Genomic DNA, 20,053 nt, shown 5'->3' with positions numbered 1-20,053 from the left:
GGCACATTGGAATCTTGAATGTGTGTGCTGTGCTTGATTAATGTCAATATTTTAAAATGAGACAGATTTGTTAAAAAACTATAATTTTTAATGTTACAGAGAGAAGGGAGAGCCTCTGCTAACAGAACATGAGATGTTAATGACTTCTCTGAAACAGGCTTAACTCAGGATGCTTGGAAGCTTCTGAGCATGTGTTTCTGGTTAATGTTTTAACATGTTGGCATTTCAGAATTCAAAGGGTTACTTCCCCCACTGGTCCCACTCATCCATCCTGAATGGTCACCTTTCATTCTCCTGCTGTGGCCTTAGTAGCAAAAATGACATTTTAATAGGAGGGAAGCATATGTCTGAATTTAAATATGCAAAGCAGGCAAAATCAATTTTAAAAAGTAACAAAAACTAAAAAAAGCTTTTAAAAACAATGGAAGAGAAATAGTCACAAATATATGAAGTCCAGATAGTGATTTTTTTAAAATAAAATGGGTCTGAATAGCTACTATTTCATACCAATGTATGTTTATATGAAATAATATTCTTGTATGTACACAATATGTATATTGTGCAGACTTTTTCTTTTAGATGTAACTTATATCTGCATAATTTCATACATTTGTGTGTGAATGTGTACAAACCTGAAATTAAGTGATGTGCACCTAAATTTGTTTGCATGAAATAGTATTCTTATGTATATGCAAAAGATATATTATATATATTACAAGCAGGTGCATAATTTTTTTCCTTGGAATGAATACTTTGTAAAAATCCAATACAGCTTTTTAAACTTAAAAAAAAGTTTTAAAATCAAGTCATTTATTGTGTAGCCTTTGCACTATTAAAGTTATTCATTGTCCAGAGACATTGTTAATTAACAAGGCTGAACAGCCTCCTAAAATTGAATTTATGTAAGCAGATGGCTGTCTTTTGGAGTAAGATCTCGTGCCATTCAGCTGTTGACCACTAGGGGTATCTTTGTATTATTTTTTATCCAACAGCAATTTGGAGTTGAAACCTGTAATAGGGGAAAACCAAGGTTCTCGGCATTTTTTTTTTTTTTTTTAGCGAGCAGTGCATCCAGGATCCAAAAAAGATTTTTCTAAAAAAAGAAAAGAAAAGAAAAGAAACACACACACAACCTCCTTCAGTCACCCAACAGTGCTCTGAAATCACACAACTGGACATCAAGCAAAGGGGATTCATCTGGAGGGCAATTTCAGATCGAGATAAATCTATTGGATTAGTAGGATTATCTGATTGCAGCTGAAAAGAAGTAACGTTTGATCATTTCTATTTCTTGCCTGATGGTCGGATTTAAATGGAGGTGGCTTGCTACACAGGATGATGAATTCCGGATGGGGATTTTTTCGTCCCAATCTTGGGCGAGGGAAAAAAAATGATCTAAATCGATGCCATTCGGAAGTGTCCGGGGGATGATTTAAAAACCTGGGGGTTACAGCTGCTTTGAAAAGGGGATAACGGCTCGAATCCAGCGAATGACAGTTTTAGCTGTGATTGCAAAAAGCCACAGTGAACTGGTAAATACTTTGCGCTTTTCAACGGTGTGGTGTTTGCGGTGCGATGGGATAGAAATTGACCCCTTGAATTATTTGGGGGCGGGCGGGGGGAATCAGTGTGGTGCCCTTGTCTGTCTGTGTGAATGCTTTTCATGAGGGGTTAAATCTCGGTTTCTGTTATTAGGTTGGCGAGGGCGGATCTGTTACTGCTACAATAAGAAGGGGATGCAATCAGGGGCTTCTCTGCTTAGGGGTGAAGGGATAGTGAGTTCATAGGCATTTTGCACAGCTGCCAAACGGTCAGTGTTTGCCTCTCCCCCGACTAGCAAAACAGTCGTGCGTGTGTGCAAAGAGACTGGCATTTGAGCTTCTGCAACTTCGCCTGGAAGACAGGGCTTGGGGTTGATTCCTATCTGGTAGATTTCTTGCCTGTGTAACTTACAAGAGCAAGCCTCGATGCCTGGAAGGAGCCGGATGCAGGGATCGCCCCAGTGTTTGCCCTGCTGCTGCTTGGGGAAATCTTTGCAGGGGGATCTGGCCGCGTACAGAGAAAGAGACGCACAGAAGGCAGCGCCGTATCACCTAGAAGTAGGGTACGCTATATGTTTGGATCCTCTCCTTTGCAATCGCACGCATTGCTCTCCCTAATGCAGCCAGGGCTAACTTTATTCTCCCTTCCCTCTTTAAATAAGTAGATGTTCCAGCTTGATTTTTTTCCCATGCACTGAACTGTTATGTGCATCGTGCATTCCGAGTTGCATTCCTGATGCATCAGGACAATACAGTGCCTCCTGCTAGGTTGCCGTGCCTGATGGAAGGATGATTTTTTTTTTTCCCTTCAGACATCTTCTTGCATCTGAATCCTGGGTGTTCAGGACGACTCCTTCCTCTTTCTCTTCCACTGGAAAATGCACTAGAGCCTTATCTTGATTTGCTGAAGAAAACTCAATTTTCAGCAGGTTTAATGAAAATTAATCAGTCAGATTACTTAATATTAATTGACTTCTCATTAAAGCTAGAAGTTACCTTGGAATCAAGAGAAAGGGTGTTTATCTCATATCATTTTGAGGATGCATATGGTTCCAAAGCAATTGCATTAGAATAATTATTTTATTTAAACAAATCACAGGTCGAGTAAACTGTGGCATTCTTGCTGCAGCAGGTACCATGATCAGAAGAAACCATTTCCCCCTTCTCAATTTAGTGACCTTTTTTAGGGGTTATATTTTTAGTTTGATTTTTTTTTAAGATTGGTTTGTTTTTTAGTTTTACGAACTGTGGCATTAACATGCTTTCATATAAAATGGACACCTCTTGTGCCTGCAATATATATCAAATATCATGTTTTTAGCACACTTAAATGTCTCATGAATTTGAAATGAAACCATTCTCTGTAGCATGAACTCAAGCAAGCTATTTCAGCAAACATTTTTCAGGCAGTGCCTTTCACTGAAGATATTTTGCATTTATACAGATGCATTTGAGGTATCTGCCTGTATCAGTAAGTATGGACAGGTGATTCACATTAGAAAACATATATTTGTGAACATACTGAAAACAAATTTTTGGGGATTTCTAAACACCTGGTTGCTTGTTATTTTTTGTTTTTGTTTTGTTTTACATTTCAGTGTATTTAGAGATTGATTATTGGTGAACGAGGAACACTATGAGCTCTTCAGACTTCCTTTTACTCTTTTCTTGGTGCTTAATTCAAATAAAGGGTACTTATGAAATAGCACAATCCTTATAAATGGTGCAAGATGGCCTTTTACCTTATCCACCTGCATGAAACACATGTACACGTAAAAAACATGGGATACAATATTAACATCTGGGTAGCTAAAGCTAAGCTCCTAAATTCATATTTAAAGTGGCCTGCTTTGATGAAAATTGTGTGGGCTCAGCACCTCTGAAAAATCAATCTATTCCTTTTTATTTTTATGTGTGGATTTAGGAGCTCAGGGTTAGTCATCTTTGAAAATTTTGACCTTGTAACTTTTTTTCCCCCCAGAGTGTTGCCCTGATATAAAGTTTACTCCTTTCTCACCTTAGCTACCTTTGATGACTGTCACCAGCTTTCTTAGAGGAAAGTAATAGACTGAAGTAACGTTCTAAATTAATGGCCTTTTTTCAGTAAAGGATGAGGGAAATGTAGATACATATGAAGGAAAAAGGCATTCTCTTATTCTATGATATGTCATGCAGAGTGTGACTGGAAGGAAGGATGAGCCTGAACATAATCATGCTAAAGCACGCTGAGAAGCAGCATTTGGTGGAACACCTCCCTTCTGGGTGGCATATGGAAGCCGCAAAGGAAGTAGTGAAGGCAATACAGGCTGCTTATGACAATACTGTTATGTGGAAATGAACAAGAAGGTTGGGCTGAAATTGATTTTGGGATATTTTTACCCCCTTGTAGCAAAAAGAGATAATATCCTGGCTAACACTCTTAACAAAGTGGGCGTGCTCAGGGTTATATGGCTGGAGGTGGAGCAGTCTGTTGAGGAGGGTGATTTAAAGAGTAGGGTTGAGTAGGAGCTTGACAAATTCATTTGAAAGTGGATGGAAAGACTTGGGGATGGTGCTTATTTTATTTTTATCAATTTGCATATTTCATAACCACTGACTCATACATAAGCACACACTACACTATTGTTGGAACGGTATGGGGCGGGGGAAGAGAGAAGCAGCAGCAGCTGAGAGATGAATTTAATTTGTAGACATCCCTTTCTTTATTAATAGATATATTCTCTACTATTAGATCTGCATTATAGATCTCCGGCCTGCTTTGAATCACTTGTTTGTTGCGGTATTTGTGAGTTTTTTAATCACACGGAAGGAAACCATTTAAAAATTAAATACTGAAAAAGGATGATGAGCATAATGCAGTCATTCTCTGAAAGTGGATAATGAAAAGGCCACACATTGCCAGATGCTCATTAGAAAGTGTTGCAGAAGATATTTTTAAAGTGTACATGCAGGAATAACTGCAATAAAATCTGTTCTGGTATATAGTACTATGTCCATTACTTACCAGTATCCTAACCATCCCTAAAATTGTAGAGGTAGCAGATAGTCAGAAGACAAAAATGTTTGTTCTTCAGATGTTGACTGAAGATTAAATGTTTTTTGTATTTTTATATCAGTATATTCCATTTATGTCTGTTGTGAAGAAATGAATTTAAACATATAAGGGAACGTGCATTTTAACTGTGATGCGTTGGTATTTGTTGCAGAAGAGCTTGTATCAAAGAGAGGGAGAAAATTAATGGATGGTGAAAGAGGGAGCTGGTTGGGAAAACTTCAGGAAACATTGCATGTTGAAAGCACATCCTGTCTTTTTAGTGACAAGCGATGGCATTAAATTTCCCCCAGTCACTAGTGGTATTACAGGTGAAAGAATCCTACTGACTTCTTAGTGACTCAGCTTTATATTTACACCTGCCTCTAAAGACCCACATGTTTTCCAATAGCCTTTGCTTTTCATGATTATCAATTGATTAACTAATGGCTATCTGTGTGTCACATTTCATGCAGAGATGTAATGGGTGTATTTGCTTAGGTTGCTTTGTTTTTGTGTGCACCCTCTAAAATAAATCAGTTTTTTACCTAAAGAATGTTAAAGGGACATTGCCTACATAAAAATCATGGGGTGGATTCTCGGTGAAAATGGACCCACAACAATTCACACTGGTTTGGGGATCTGGCCTCATACTTTTGTCTAAACATTTTTTGCCACTGTTGTTACAAGTAAAAGCTTAGGTTACTATAAATGAAAATGTTTAGAGCAAGGGTGGGCGAACTTTTTGGGCCGAGGGCCACATCTAGGTGGGGAAATTGTATGCAGGGCCGGGGCAGGGGGTTGGGGTGTGGGAGGGAGTGCGGGGTGTGGGAGGGGGTGCGGTGTGCAGGAACAGGCTCAGGGCAAGGGATTGGGGCAGAGGAGGGGTGTGGGTTTATGAGGGTGCTCAGGGAAGGGGGTTGGGGTGCAGGAGGGGTGTGGAATGCAGGAGGGGGCTCGGCAGGGGTGCAGGAGGGGTGTGGACTGAGGGAGGGCAGGGCTTTGGGGTGCAGGTGTGATGGGGGCTCAGGGCAGGGGTTCGGGGCTCGGGGTGTGACAGGGGCTCAGGGCAGGAGATTGGGGTGCAAGCTGCAGGCTGGGAGTTGGGGGGTGGAGTGCAGGAGGGGTTCAGGCTCCGGCCCGGCGCCGCTTACCTAAAGTGGCTCCAGGATGGCAGCGGTGTGCACTGGGGCCACGTCCCTGCGTGGCCCTTGGGGGAAGGGGGAGCACAGGGCTCCATGTGCTGCCCTTGCCACGCCTCCAGGTACTGCCCTTGCCACGCCTCCAGGTAACCTCTCCCGAAGCTCTAATGGGCCGCGGTTCCCTGTTCCGGCCAATGGGAGATGTGGGGGGTGGTGCCTGGAGGCAAGGGCAATGCACGGAGCCCTCTGCCCCCCCCCCCACGGGGCCCCAGGGACGTGGTGCCAGCTGCTTCTGAGAGTGGCGCCTGCAGCACCATGGGGGGCAATCCCATGGGCCGGATCCAAAGCCCTGATGGGCCGATCTGGCCTCGGGTTGTAGTTCGTCCACCCCTGGTTTAGAGAATTACCCTACCCACTTTTAAAGTTTCTTTACTTTGTGTATATAATGCTTTTTGTATAGTCAGTTTCACTGTAGCCTCTGAATCTGTTAGTTTCCATTGGTGTTTGCTTGGATGTTTCCCATTTTTAAAGATGGCTTTTCTTCCCTCTTTCTGTGTGAATGTGTGATTTAAAGCCACAGAAGTGTAAGGGGACACAGTTTGTGGGCGGCGCAAGATGACTATATTTCAAGTTAACTGAGTTCCTTTTAATTGAACAATGAATGTAAAGGGCAGACTTTTTTTTTTTTAAATATTTCCTAAAAATGTTCCAAAATGCACTTTTTCATAAAGATGGCATTAGCATATTTGTTGAACTGGTTGTAATGCGTTAACGTGGGAAACAGGTTGGCGTTGCACTTTGTACTTGAATCGTCCATTTAAGTGATTTAGAAAAGAATAGCTCAATATTTACATGGCTGGTTATATGGTAAGCTGCAAGAGTTGAATTCCAGTAATTTTTTAATGATCGATTTTAAAAAAAACCCCAAAACTTATTTGTTTAATTGAAAGTGGAAAATGTCATTTTCCCATAGGATTCATCCACATATTAGTACTAGGGTGTAACTCCATAACAATCACATTTAAGAGGAATAATACAATATAAAACAAAATGAATGTGTTTTAGTTCTTGATCCCACCAATGTAACGTCACTGAAGTCAGTGGAGTTACTCCTGTTTTATGCCCGGTGTGAGAGGAGAATAAAGTCCTCAAATTCTTATTGCAGGAATCATGGCCAACATGATCATAAGGAGACATGAGACTAGGTTGCTGTAACTTACTTAGGTATCTTTCTTCACCCAGGTAGCAAAGGACAAGGGAAACAGGACAGCCAGCTGAATAATAGGCGCTAAACATGAAGTCAGATGGAAAGAGTAAATTACAGCAGACATTTAATAGTATTATACACTAAGCTTTTGAGAAATTTTATTTTAATTTTTTTTACAACAGTAAAGATAGTCCCTGCTATGTCTATTTCATGTGAGAGAAAAATCTGGAGTCTGTGGCACAACACTTTACTGCTGCCATTACTGCAGACTTTATAGATCAGAGATGTGTCAGCAAGTTAGCTTTAGCTGTATTGTGGTTTTTTTTGTGAAACTTTATGGCCTTGCAGCCACTTTCTCATACTGACACTCATAAAACGTTCAAGTTCTCATATTTATTATTTAGTTTTCTTCCTTTATAAAGCAACAGAGCACTTCAGTATATGAACGTGAAGTCAAAAGTGACAGGCAAGCATGAATAGGACTTAATGAGTTTTAATAATACACATATTAGAGACTGCTAAAGAAAGTTTAATTAAGAAAAACAAGCTAAGCATGAAAGTCATTTTAGAGCAAATACAAGTGAAGTTACAACTACAGATGTAGAATCAAAAACCGGAATGATACATCATAGGAAATGGAATCTTAAACTAGATGATAGGTCCATTTAATTCTAATACTAAATGTAGTGTGTATTCTGCAGTGCTTTAAGTTGGCAATAGCAACACAAACCCCTTGCTTTAGATTCTGAACTATAGTTAGAGGTGACAGCTTTGTGCTCAGCAAAGTTATATTTTGATTTGATTCTGATCTCAGTTACATTGATGGAACTGAGATCTGATTCTGGGGTAATGATATCAATGTTTGCTTTTTTGGTGTAGCACAGATATATACACTGCATCTATTTGTGTACTGAATTGAAAAAGCTATTGATTTAGCTCCACAAATATGGATTTGGAATGCTTTGGTAGTGATACTGTGTGGTGCTGTGATGGAAGAACAATCCATAGCCAGAGTCTCTGCACATACTAGCCTTTTTGCCTTCAGAGTTCTCCAGCAAGCTACAGGATTTGGCAGACAATTGTGTTTGACTTTGTGTATCTCAAATGCTTAATGTTGAAAGATAAGAAAAATGCAGAAATTGGCATGTTTCCTACATGTTTGATGTGAAAGCATGGGTTATTTGATCAACATATATTAAAGGGCAATGATAAAGGGTCAAATTCTGCTCATCTACTCAGGATTAATCCTGTTGAATTAAGATTTGGCCAGAAGTATGTATTATTCATCAAAATTTAGTACAGAGTTTAGTGCTTAATCTTTCACCCATTGAAGTCAAAGACAAAACTTCTGGTCATTTCAATGGGAGCAGGATTGGGGCTCTCTAGCTGTGAATTCTACAGTGAAATGTAAGACTGAACAGATTTGATTTAAGATAGTGGAGCGTGTTAATGTTTCATAAAATGTTGGTCAGCAGAGAATTAAATTAATTGTAATCTTCAAATACAGGAAGTCTTCTGTATCAAAGAACTCGCATGAGAAATATCTGGGGCATTTTCCCTCCCACATGATCTATCATTAAAACAAGATCATCTAAATTTCTAGACCAAGCCAAAAAAATTCTCAAGTCCAGAAGCACACTGTTGGTATGAGCATGGTAGTCAACTGTATATTGTATTTTGCAGAATAGTTATATAATTCAAATTGAGTATAATATTTGGTCCATTTAAGAGTTAATCATAAGCGGCTAAAAGGAATAAAGATTCACTTCACTACCCATTATATTCCAAGCCAGTGCATCTGTCATTTTTAATTTAAATCTTTATTGCTTAACTGTCTAAACTTTACACACACAAGTGACAGAGTTATCTATTCTTTCTGTTCGGAGTAAAATCATCATTTTTGTTGCCTATTTACTGTGCAAAATGTCAGACAGTTCTAGTCTACATGTTAAACATAGTAGCCAACTTATGGTAATATAAACAATTACTTTAGCTAAGGAGTAGGAATATTTAAAAAAATAGTTATTGATATCAGAAAATGGAAGATAAGAAGTAAATGACTTTATGCCATGAGACTTAAAGCAAGTCTCATTCAGAAACCGTTTATTAGGAAATTATGATCAGAAGTCTTGCTATCTTGGTAAATCTAAGTTACAGAAAAGTATTTAAAGACAACATTTGATAATGTAATTAGCAAATGTGTCCAATAATAGGAAGAACAAATATATAATGAGGCTGAAAATGTAAAACAAGTTTAATATGTGTGCCCCTTTTTAGTCTTATATCATCCATTTGTTTTAACATAGCTATTTATTAATACTATGCTTCTAAAATAAGTATGTATATAGAATGTATATTACATATATACATGTATATTACATATAAAATTGTATATTCTTACTAATTTGTTGTGCAACTAAAATAAAACATATGGCTTTGTTTACATATATAGACGTAATGTTAAATAAAGGGGAGTGGATGGCTCAGGGAATAGGTATATAGGAACAGAGCCAATCACTTCTAAATAGTGGGTTCTATCTGATGACAGCTAGTCCTGTCTGAAAATTCTTACCATCTGATAGTTATGGGGTGACTTGTGTGGAATAACTTTTGTGGTGTCAGATCAGTTCCTGGTGGGCTGGTGACCACATAAAAATCGCCAACATAACATTTGGCACCATTGTTGGCTGTTTCAGCAGAGAGCAAAGATTTGAATGGGTTTGGATACTGAATTTCTTTCTAAAGAAGAAAGGAAAGGAGTACTTGTGGCACCTTAGAGACTAACAAATTTATTTGAGCATAAGCTTTCGTGAGCTACAGCTCACTTCATCGGATGCATTCGATCCGGAATGCATCCGATGAAGTGAGCTGTAGCTCACGAAAGCTTATGCTCAAATAAATTTGTTAATCTCTAAGATGCCACAAGTACTCCTTTTCTTTTTGCGAATACAGACTAACACGGCTGCTACTCTGAAACCAAACCTTTTTAAACAGGTGTACTCTAATGGTGAGACACATTGGCAAGACAGTGTGGGGAAGCATGCATTGTTGTAATCTGTGTTGTACATCTCTTGGGTGTATATATACAGGACTGCAGTCTCTAGTGCTGTCAGTTTGACAGATTTCAATGCATTAAATTCACATGGATAGAGGGAAAGTAGTTTTCTTTAAAAAGATATAGGAACAATTCCTTTTCTGAGTTAAATCCATACAAACTCATTGACTATACTTGTGTACACACAAGAGCAGAATTTTGTTTCAGTCTTTAGTGTCAGATAGAAAGAAAATGTGAAACTTTTGTTACAAAACTTTTTTCTTCAAGCAATGAAAAATGTTAGAAAAGAGAATGCAAACATTATCAGGTAGGCTGAAAAGATATATTCTATTCTGGGGTTTGCTATCAACATATCCCTCTGGTGCAGTATAATCTTTTTTTAGTGCCGTGTATTATCCTGCTTATAACATTCTTGGTTTTTGTCTAACATTAGTTTAGACTTTTTTTTTGTCGACATGAAGTAACGTTTTTGCTTTTTAGTTATAATTTGAGGTGGATATCAGTAGGAGGAGGATGAATGGTGCAATGCTCTGCAAACTCGTTTGAGTTTTGAAAGGAAATTGCGTTGAAGGTGTTCAGGTCCCTTTTTGTGTTCAGTTTCCGTGAACATTTGTGCAACAGTTTCACAAATGCTTGTGAAAAGGATCAAGTTATGGGGTACTCTATGGGCTACATTAGGGCAGCTGTGTGCTAGTTCTCTAGCTCAAGTCTGCCCCAAAGATGGAATAATTTACCCCAGGTTGTGTAGAGCTGCCATAGCAACTCCTCTGCCATCCCATTTCCAATAACTGGCACAGAGGGTGTGTCCAAGGGAAAGGAGACTTAGCCAGGTCCTTCTGTTGTCTCACTCAGTTGCTGTAATAGTCCACTGAGGCTATTGGCAGTTGGTGCAATTTAGAGCATCCATCAGGCATGAAATTAAGTGGTGAGGAGCAGTAAGGCTGCTCTAAATTATGCTGGGGGACTGGTCTGTTCCAGAATTGTTCAGGTCATGAGGAGCACCAATGTGACCTAAAGCCATCTTTGCATGCTGGCTCCTGAGCTATGGGGAATGCTTGTCTGCTGTCACTCAGGATTGGGGCCATAAAGTAAACGAGATTCAGAAAAAAAATCAAATAATTTTGAAAAACAATATATAGAAAATCTCAATATGCTCAAAAATTTCCCAAACCCATGAAATAATTTATTGAATAAATTGTATATGTTATAGGTGATTTACTCAGTGATAATTGACAATGATGATCCTCAGCCCGAGACAATGATAACATCTGACAATGATAATTTTTAAGTCTAGACCTCAGTATATTCTTATGCTACAGCCATTAATGATTGTCTTTATACTCTGCCACTTACCTCAAATTGCTCACCACTATCGGGTATCTTATTTTCCAGCCTGCCGTCTTGCTCATTCACATGATTGCTCATTGCTGCTTCTGATAGTAATGCACACACACAAGACTTATTTTCTCCCTACTGGTTCCTGTCCAGTCAGCTTCAGTACAGGTACCGGGGAAAGCTATACAGGGAACACATGCTGGGGTCTAAAAAAACGTTTCTGGCAACAATTAAGTAGAACAGGTAGATGTGCTCCAGGCAACAGTCCCAGCCTGTCTTGAGGTCACCTCACTACTAACAAGTAGATCTTTGTGTTAGAGTTCTGCAAGAACTTGAATAAGCTAAGCACTCTCTGTATTTGAGGGTAGCTTTCATAGGGCTGAAATAATGCACTATTTCTGCCATCCCAGAAGTGGACTATCCAGAGGAGGTCAGATCTCTTACTACTTCTCCATAAACAACTCCCTTAACTATTGAAAAAAAGCCTATTAAAAAAGAAACATAAATGCAGATACTGGAATGTGTGGACATCGCTGCTGGAAGCCCTTTCCCACCTACTGGCTTATACACCTTTGACTCTGCTGGCTCCTGCTAACCAGTAAGGGTTAATTAATAAAAATAGCCAAACAGATTATTGATTTATGTTCTCATCACTGCAGCCTCCTTGTGATGTCAAAGATCAAAGCTTTATCCATGAGTGGCAGAATGACACCATTGCTGTTTATCTGCTGGGCATGACATCCAATGGCATGTTTTAAAACCACAGCTCTACACTTATGGAAATAGTTTAATAACGAGGGGGAAACCCTCCGACATCTGAACTATTAGGGGGACTACTGCTGACTATTTAATTTTATGTTATTTTGAAGACAACTGCTTTTGGTTCCTAGATTTATCTTTTTGGATATTGGAGTATACCAAAAAAGTGCTTGTCTTGGTAATTGAAAAATAGCTTTGACACTTTAAGAGAAGGGAGTCTGCTAAATGAACTGTTATTTAAAGCATATCTTGGTAATTTTCCATGTTGAACTGATTCAGCTGCTCAAAATGAAAAAGAAAGGAAGGAATTATTTGGAGCCGCTTTGTTGAATTTGATTTCTCCTTAGACATTCCCCAAACCATATATTTAGTGGGACAGCTACTCCAATGAAGTACTTATTATTAAATAGAAAATATCAGAATTTTTGGGAGGAGAGGGGCAGAGGGCAGAGCACATTCCTTCACCACTGAGAAAAAACAAGATTTTGAGACTTAACTAGATGGATTTAATGCAAGCAGTTTGAAATATTTAACTGGCCTATTACTGTCCACCAAAATTAGGCCAGTAAGCAACTTTCTCATTTAGACTTTGAAGGTTGCACTGACCACTGCTCCTCAGTCTCTGAAATACCACGTTCTTACTCCTGGTCAAGAAATTTCTTGCTGTCTCCAAAATCTGAAAGGTGACTAAACAAAAATCTCCCAAGATGCAATTGTCTGGGTGCCATTTTTCACATTTATTAAGCTAAATAGAAATGCATACATTAACCTTCAGATGTAGTTTGTGCAAGTAAATCTGTGTGTTTCCAATAAATACTGAGAATTTGAAACAGAAGAATGATGAGCATAAGCCTGTCTTCTGTATGTTAATATAGTTTCACAGCAAAAGGTATTAGAATTAGCAGAGAGTGGTGAAATTGTCAAAGCTACATCTATCTCCTTATTACCTTCTGAGATAGATTTTTTCAGAGCTAAAGGAATATTAGACATGAACCAAATCTCCTGCTGTCCTATATAGCTTTTACAATCTCCTTTTTAATAAGCCAAACTGCAGGGCAGTCTGTCTGTTAGACAAGCTCTTCTTTTGAATTCCCTCTTCCATGTGTATAGACATGATAAAAACAATTTTCATTAAAGCTGCCAATGTTGTCTCAAAAGGTGTTTCTAAATGTGGCATGTACTAAGTAAAACTCATTTCCTGTACATTACACATTGTTTTACAATGAGTATAAGATTATCCTGTTACTTTGTACATTATACTGCATTTAAAATTAAAGTATATTGTAAATTGTGTTGGCAATGTGATTAACATGAAAAGAAAAGATGTTATGGTATGCTCTAAGCAATCTTCAAAACTATTGCATCACAGTCTCTCTGTATCACAACCTCTGTGATAAAGTAGAGTTGAAAATAGAATCTGGGATTCCAGATTATATAGTCTCTGATCCTAACAGATTATTTTTCTAGGCTATTGTGCCGTAGACATACTGGTGTTTGAAAAATCAGGACTTGTGGGAACATTTAAATGGTTGTATTGCAAATTAAGTGTAGGGGGAACTGATTCTGCATTCCTTGCACACACACATTTTTCACTGCAGTCAATAATATGCAAGGAATCGGGCCATAAATGAGAATTGTGATACACAGTCAACTCTATTTGTTTTGTGTGTCCATTCCCTTCTTCAAATAATTTCCAAAAGAAGCAGCCTTTGAGGTCCAATCCTGCTTCTTAGAAGTCAGTGGGAGTATTGCTTTGACTTCAGAAGGACCAGAATCTGGTCCTGTATTGTGAATATTTGGAAATCAAGTTAATTATTGTAAAGATTGTTTCTCTGTCGACAATGAGTGTCAAAATCCTCACATCCTGATTTTCCATTAGCTATCAGAGATAGATTCATGGTTAAGAGGTCATCATATAAAGCAGAGAAAGTATTTAATGTTGTACCCTTTAAAATATTGGACAAGATTGGGTTTTTTCCCTCCAGTTGCTTCAGTGTTCGAATTGTAAATTACATTTTAAAATGGGCAAATGAGTGTTTCTTATATGTACATGTAATCTATTTTTAATGAATTAAGTTACTTTATGTTTTAGCATTCAGCATCCCGATCTGACTTGCTTTTACTGAGTATTGAGATTTAATAAAATAATTGATCTATTGTCTATTGATAAACCAACCTCTGCTAACGAGTTTAAAATGGAATTTGGGCCAGTTGAGTCATATAAAAATGTCATGGTAAAACATATTTAATCTGGCCACAATTTGTTTGATTTTAGGAATGTGCATTTTAACACTGCATTTTTATGAGGTCTGTTTCTTCTGAAAAACTCTGTAAACTAAGGAGGAGACACTGTAAATAATCCAATAATCAGTAGTTCTCCCGTCATTTCATGGAACCCATAAACTACCTACTGTAGAATTTTACTTACATGGCTCTAGCAAATATTAATATATGTGCAATAACTTGTAAAATAACTAGCTATCACTCTGCCCATATTAGCTCTTTCTTACTAATGATTTATTTTCATTTTCTCCAGGATATAGACCTGCAGCTAATTGGATTTGATTTATAAGAGGGAACTCTGCAGTAAATGGCCGCTCTCTGCATATTGCTACTATGGAAAACAGAATTGTCAATAGGATGTAGTCTGATAAATAGTGCTGTGTGAAGATGCTGCTTCAATAAGTGTGAAATCAATGGAAGATACTTGCCGTGTGAAAAGCCTTTTGAGATTTTTCTGACAGGCTCATATTTAGGAAACTTGATCCATTTCTTGCGGTTGCCCTGTTTTTACACAAGTGGATACAAATAAGATTGCTTCATTGTAGCTATACAATTAATGTGGGACCATGGCCCTTCCAAGATCCGTATGGCTGAACTGCGTATGGAGAGCGATGATGGTCCGTCTATTACATATGGGATTGGATGCCACTTTTGTTCTTTGTATACTTGGATTTTTGCTTCATGCTGCAGCTGTGTCCTCACAAAAATTGGATGATATCGACCCACTCGTGACCACCAACTTTGGCAAGATAAGAGGGATTAAGAAGGAACTTAATAATGAAATTTTGGGGCCTGTTATTCAGTTTCTTGGGGTTCCGTATGCTGCCCCACCAGTAGGAGAGCATCGCTTTCAACCTCCTGAACCTCCATCTCCCTGGTCAGATATCAAAAATGCTACTCAGTTTGCTTCAGTGTGTCCGCAGAACATTATAGAAGGCAGATTGCCCGAAGTCATGCTCCCTGTGTGGTTTACTAATAACTTGGATGTAGTTTCTACCTATGTACAAGATCAGAATGAAGACTGTCTCTATTTAAATATATATGTCCCAACTGAGGATGGTGAGTTAATAGCAGACAAAACAAGGAGACCTTTTTATTTTCCTATTCTAAGGTTTAACAGTATTAATTCACGTGTACTGGTAGCATGCATGGCTTTCCTTGTTTGCATGCCAGCATTTTACATGTATGCATGCTGCTTTTTCTGTGTATGCATCTATTCCAATATACATTTTTTTTTCCTGTCTACGCTCATTTTCTCTCTCCCACAGCACGTGTACTTTAGGTTGAAGTTGGTACCTAATTCTCATTCCCACCCACTGACTTCTGGGAAGATGCATCAACATTTATCCATTGCATGTGCAGGCACAACAAATTGGGAATCCTCCGCACCTAATAAAAGCAGGCCATATTTAAGTTAGATAGTGGTGTTGCATGCTCCTACTGTCTGTGATGGAGCTCCATTTTATTTTCTAGTCTTCTATTCATTTTTCAGTCAAAAGAATATCCAAGGAATGTGCCAGAAAACCCGGCAAGAAAATTTGTAGAAAAGGAGGTATGTATAAAAGTGGACCAAAAAAGAAAATTGGGGGAAAACCAAAACTTTGTAGAGGAAGAACAAGTAACAAATCTTAAAAAGGCTAATTGCTGATACTGTGAAGTGAAAGGTTAGGGAATATCTTGTATTTAATGAAGTCAGAAAGATAATTAAATAGAGACCTAGTTAAAGTAGATGAGAGGATAATGTTTGTAAAGCCTGAACTCAGTTACACCTGATTATATCTCTTGTACTGTCTTGTGCTGACTGTATTGACAAGTTCCATCTGTACTTTGACCTTTTAGTCTAGAGAAGTGGCATTCAAGTATAACTACCGTATATGCATGCACAGTGGGTGGTGCATATGCATTAGGGATTGCCCTGCTACCACTGCCATCAGTGGCAAAACCCCCATACCCACTGATTTCAGTGATGTAGTGATTAAGCCCTAGCAGCGGTTGTAAAGCTCCCCAAAGCAGAACTCATTTAGTAAACTTATACGCTTTAAAAATTGAGGCTGCATCTGTAAGACTAGAAATCTCTTAATGGGGTGTAGTGAAATGTTAAAATATGTTGACCCCATAACCTGGAAACTACAACTCCTGGCTGATTTTTGTCTTCCAATATTAAAGTCTTTTTCTGTTAGTAAGGGAGAACTTGCAAATTTCTTTTGTGAACATTTGCAGATTCCCAAAGCTATTGAGGTACAGTATCAAATGTATACAGCTATGCTTATTAACACAATTTAAAACATGAGAAGCAATGTATTATTTAGAAGTTGCTTTTACTCTTAAATCCACTATTAACATTATATTCAGACCAGCATATAAATTCAGAAACCCAGTTGTTCTGACATAATATTTTTCCTATAATTTGCCAAGAACCACATGTCATTCTCCTGCATAATTAAGCATAAAGGGCGATGTCAAGAAATAATTTTTAAATCCTTAGGGCAAAATGTTTAGGCTCCTAACTTCATATTTATGCATCAAAATAAACATGGCCTGATTTTCAAAGGTTCTGGGCAACTACAAGTCCTACTGCCTTTCAGTGGTAGTGGGGAGTGCTCGGCACCTCTGAAAAATCAGCTGCTGTTATTTAAATGCCTAGATGTAGAACAGCAGCCTAAGCATTTGGTCTGAAAATATTGACTTTATCAATGGCTTAGGCCTATTCCTGTGTGCAGTTTTCTGGACTTTACACAGAAGACAATGTTTTCTGTATATTTCCATGTCAGTCTTATTTTGGGGGGAATCCTTATATACTTTGCTTAGTGCTTTAAAGATGCTCTGACTGTCTGGTAGGAGTGCAGTGCACCAAGCAAAGGTGGAAGGAGAGAGAATAGGGGTGTTCTGGAGAACACTACCCTTTATTCCCATCTCCAAATTCTCATAACTGCAATAATTTGCAGTCCTTCAACTAACGTGTGATGCTGCAATGGTGGTGGTTATGCAGATCACCAGCATGTGTAATTAATTGAGCAACTTTTGCCTGCTATCACTTAGAGGTTGATTCATACCATCATAAATAAAGATGCAGGGCCCCTCATTTTCTGAAGATTACACACATTTCTATTAGAGAATATTTTAAAAAATCAAGAAATAGGGAAAAAAGGGAGAGACTTATAGGTGAGAAGGTCATATTTATTTGCAGATAAACTTGAAAGAATAAAGACATAATTATTTGAAACGTTGTGGCTACTATTCCAACTGAATCCATAATCCACTGCATGGCACAGCAAAGAACAGCAGAAGCTTACCTTTTTTTGCTCTGACAAATTCAGATCCACATCTCTGGGCTATGACTATAGTAGTTTTTCAGGTTTCAGAGTAGCAGCCGTGTTAGTCTGTATTCGCAAAAAGAAAAGGAGTACTTGTGGCACCTTAGAGACTAACAAATTTATTAGAGCATAAGCTTTCGTGAGCTACAGCTCACTTCATCGGATGCATTTCAGAAAGTAGTAGTTTTTCAGTACATGCAGGGTATATATACCCTGAAGGACATACCCTCAGGGACATACCGGGAATAACTCTAGCTGCTATTCATCCACACTTTTAGATTCTAGGTACAAGCACTGAAAGGAATCACCCTAACTCAGTTTCATAGAATGGTGGGTGGCAGTTACTGGATCAATCAATCACTAACTATATAAAATTGTCAGTTAATTAGTAAGAAAATTCAAGATTTTGAATGAGATAGAAAGAAGCCCCAGGAAGGTGAGCATGGTAATGAAAGGCAACTGAATTTAAAAGTTGTTGTTATACATTGTAATGGACACTATAGATTGAAAGGCTAGAAAGGAACATTGTGATCATGTTATCTAACCTCCTGTTTCACACAGGCCACAGAATGTCCCTGAAGTAATTGCCGTTTGAACTAGAACAGATCTTTTGGAAAAACATCCAATCTCGATTTTAAAACTTTTTTAATGATGGAAAATCCACCACAACCGGTTGCTTTTTATGAATGGCATCAATAACTTTACAATGCTGCGCCATTAGCAATATAAGAAATGTTAGGGATTTGAGAAGGAATGAAGGAAGCCTATCTTAACTTGTTCTGCCTTGTTTTTCATGCTAGTTTGTTCCAAAACTTCCTAAAAGAATTCGGCAATGCTGGTTGTCCTGGTGTCAAGTGTTAATATAAACAGAAGTGAACGTAACCTAAGAAAGGGATGGACACTGAGATTTGTGTAAATTCACTGAGCCGTCTTCTTCAAATAAAGATGACTGCTAGCTCAGATAGCCTTGTATCCTGTAGTGTCTTCTGTGTTCCTGTCAGAATTTTGCATATTTCAGTGATACTCACTTTTGGTCATCTTGGACCAGGTCTTGTAAAATGCTGACCACCTCCTGCAAGAACCCTCATTTTTAATTTCAGTGGGAGTTGAGGACATACTATGCCGCCTTTTGTAAGGAACACAAATCTACTTCAACTAGTATTTCCGAGGAACTAAGGATCAGGTTGTGGCTTTCCCTGGGAAAAGGGGGTGGACGGGGAAGCACAAGGAACCTCTTGCTTTTATACCTCACCTACTGGCTGGCTTTCGGCACCTACTACCTTTGAAAGTCTGGCATTAAACTCTTACTGGGAGGATTTACCTCTGATGCCTCCTGACTGAAAGGCAATCAGTCTGACACTGGACTCAGGAGGCCAGATTCATCCTTGCAGTACCAGCAGGCATTAATTTAGCACCATGGTCCCCAACACTAGTGCACTACATAAAACAAGAATGTTCCATTTTTTTGTTGGTGTTTGAAGTGTTATTTGTTCCTGTTTTTCTTTAGCCACCACGCAGGCATTTCCTGTTGCACCTCTCTACTTGTAATACATGGAGGAAGATAATGAACCAAACATTGTCTTGTACAGACCCTTTCATCCCTTCACAATCTAAAGCTGTTAGGGTTGGGTGGCAGCAGTTTTCGAAGACAGGAGTAGTTTAATGACCCATTTGAAATAATGTAAAATGCTTGAATTCTAGCTCACTTTCTACGTTTTTCTAAGAGAGGTAATGCTTGGGGTAGAAGGTTTTTCAGACTCTGAATTTTCAAACACCAACTACCTCTAATGCCATCTGTACTGATGGAAGCCATGTTTAAATGTACAGCTATTTAGGGCACCCTGTGAGCTCCTGAAATGCGGCCAACACACTGTCATTACTTTGTAAAGAAGCTTGAGGCATATACCTTGACTACATATGTAACTTTATCAGACTAGAATCCTATTCTAATTCTGTTCAGTTTAAAACTTGTTTCATTCCAACGTCCCTGATTTTACTGCTTACCTTTTTAGTTTCTACATCCTCCCACACACAGATATGCAGGGCTCTGAAATATCATTATCCAGATAAAACTGTTCTAAATAGCATATAGCTGTTCTGACTCTCTCCCCTCCCCCTTTCTTATTTGGACTAGTTGAATGCAATAAGTCAATGAGCGAATGTTTTAACTGTTCTTTCTGAATTTCGTACTTAGAGCTATGCTGTACTAAGCTGTAGAAAATAGCTGGTGGGGTGCATTCCTATATAGTGGCAGGGGGACGGATTGGATGACTTTTCAGCTTTTGAATAGCTCTGATTCTTGTGCTTTTATTATTATTGTATTCCCCTGAGTTCATTCTCTTGTTCCCCTATTCTCCGTAATATATACGGATACAAGTACCATTAT

The 20,053-nt window shown here is 38.5% G+C and overlaps 1 protein-coding gene across 22 annotated transcripts in view; it reads left to right on the top strand.

Moving 5' to 3' along the window:
• Nucleotides 1-20,053, top strand: part of NLGN1 (neuroligin 1) — a 615,380-nt gene that overhangs the window by 117,359 nt on the left and 477,968 nt on the right. For 3 of the 22 annotated variants that reach the window (XM_043492244.1, XM_038417309.2, XM_043492247.1), the window contains exon 2: nucleotides 14,607-15,412. In XM_043492244.1, coding sequence (XP_043348179.1) covers nucleotides 14,920-15,412 — 493 coding nt within the window. In that variant the 5' untranslated portion in view covers nucleotides 14,607-14,919. Of the gene's footprint in view, nucleotides 1-837; nucleotides 1,533-1,712; nucleotides 2,105-14,606; nucleotides 15,413-15,845; nucleotides 15,906-20,053 lie in introns of those variants that run through there. The other 19 variants (XM_043492241.1, XM_043492238.1, XM_043492239.1 and 16 more) reach the window with 11 other exon arrangements.

Source organism: Dermochelys coriacea, chromosome 9 (genome assembly GCF_009764565.3).
Source record: "Dermochelys coriacea isolate rDerCor1 chromosome 9, rDerCor1.pri.v4, whole genome shotgun sequence".
NCBI lineage: Eukaryota > Metazoa > Chordata > Testudines > Dermochelyidae > Dermochelys > Dermochelys coriacea.
Note: the sequence above shows the minus strand (reverse complement) of the source record. Positions and strands in the feature narration are given on the sequence as shown.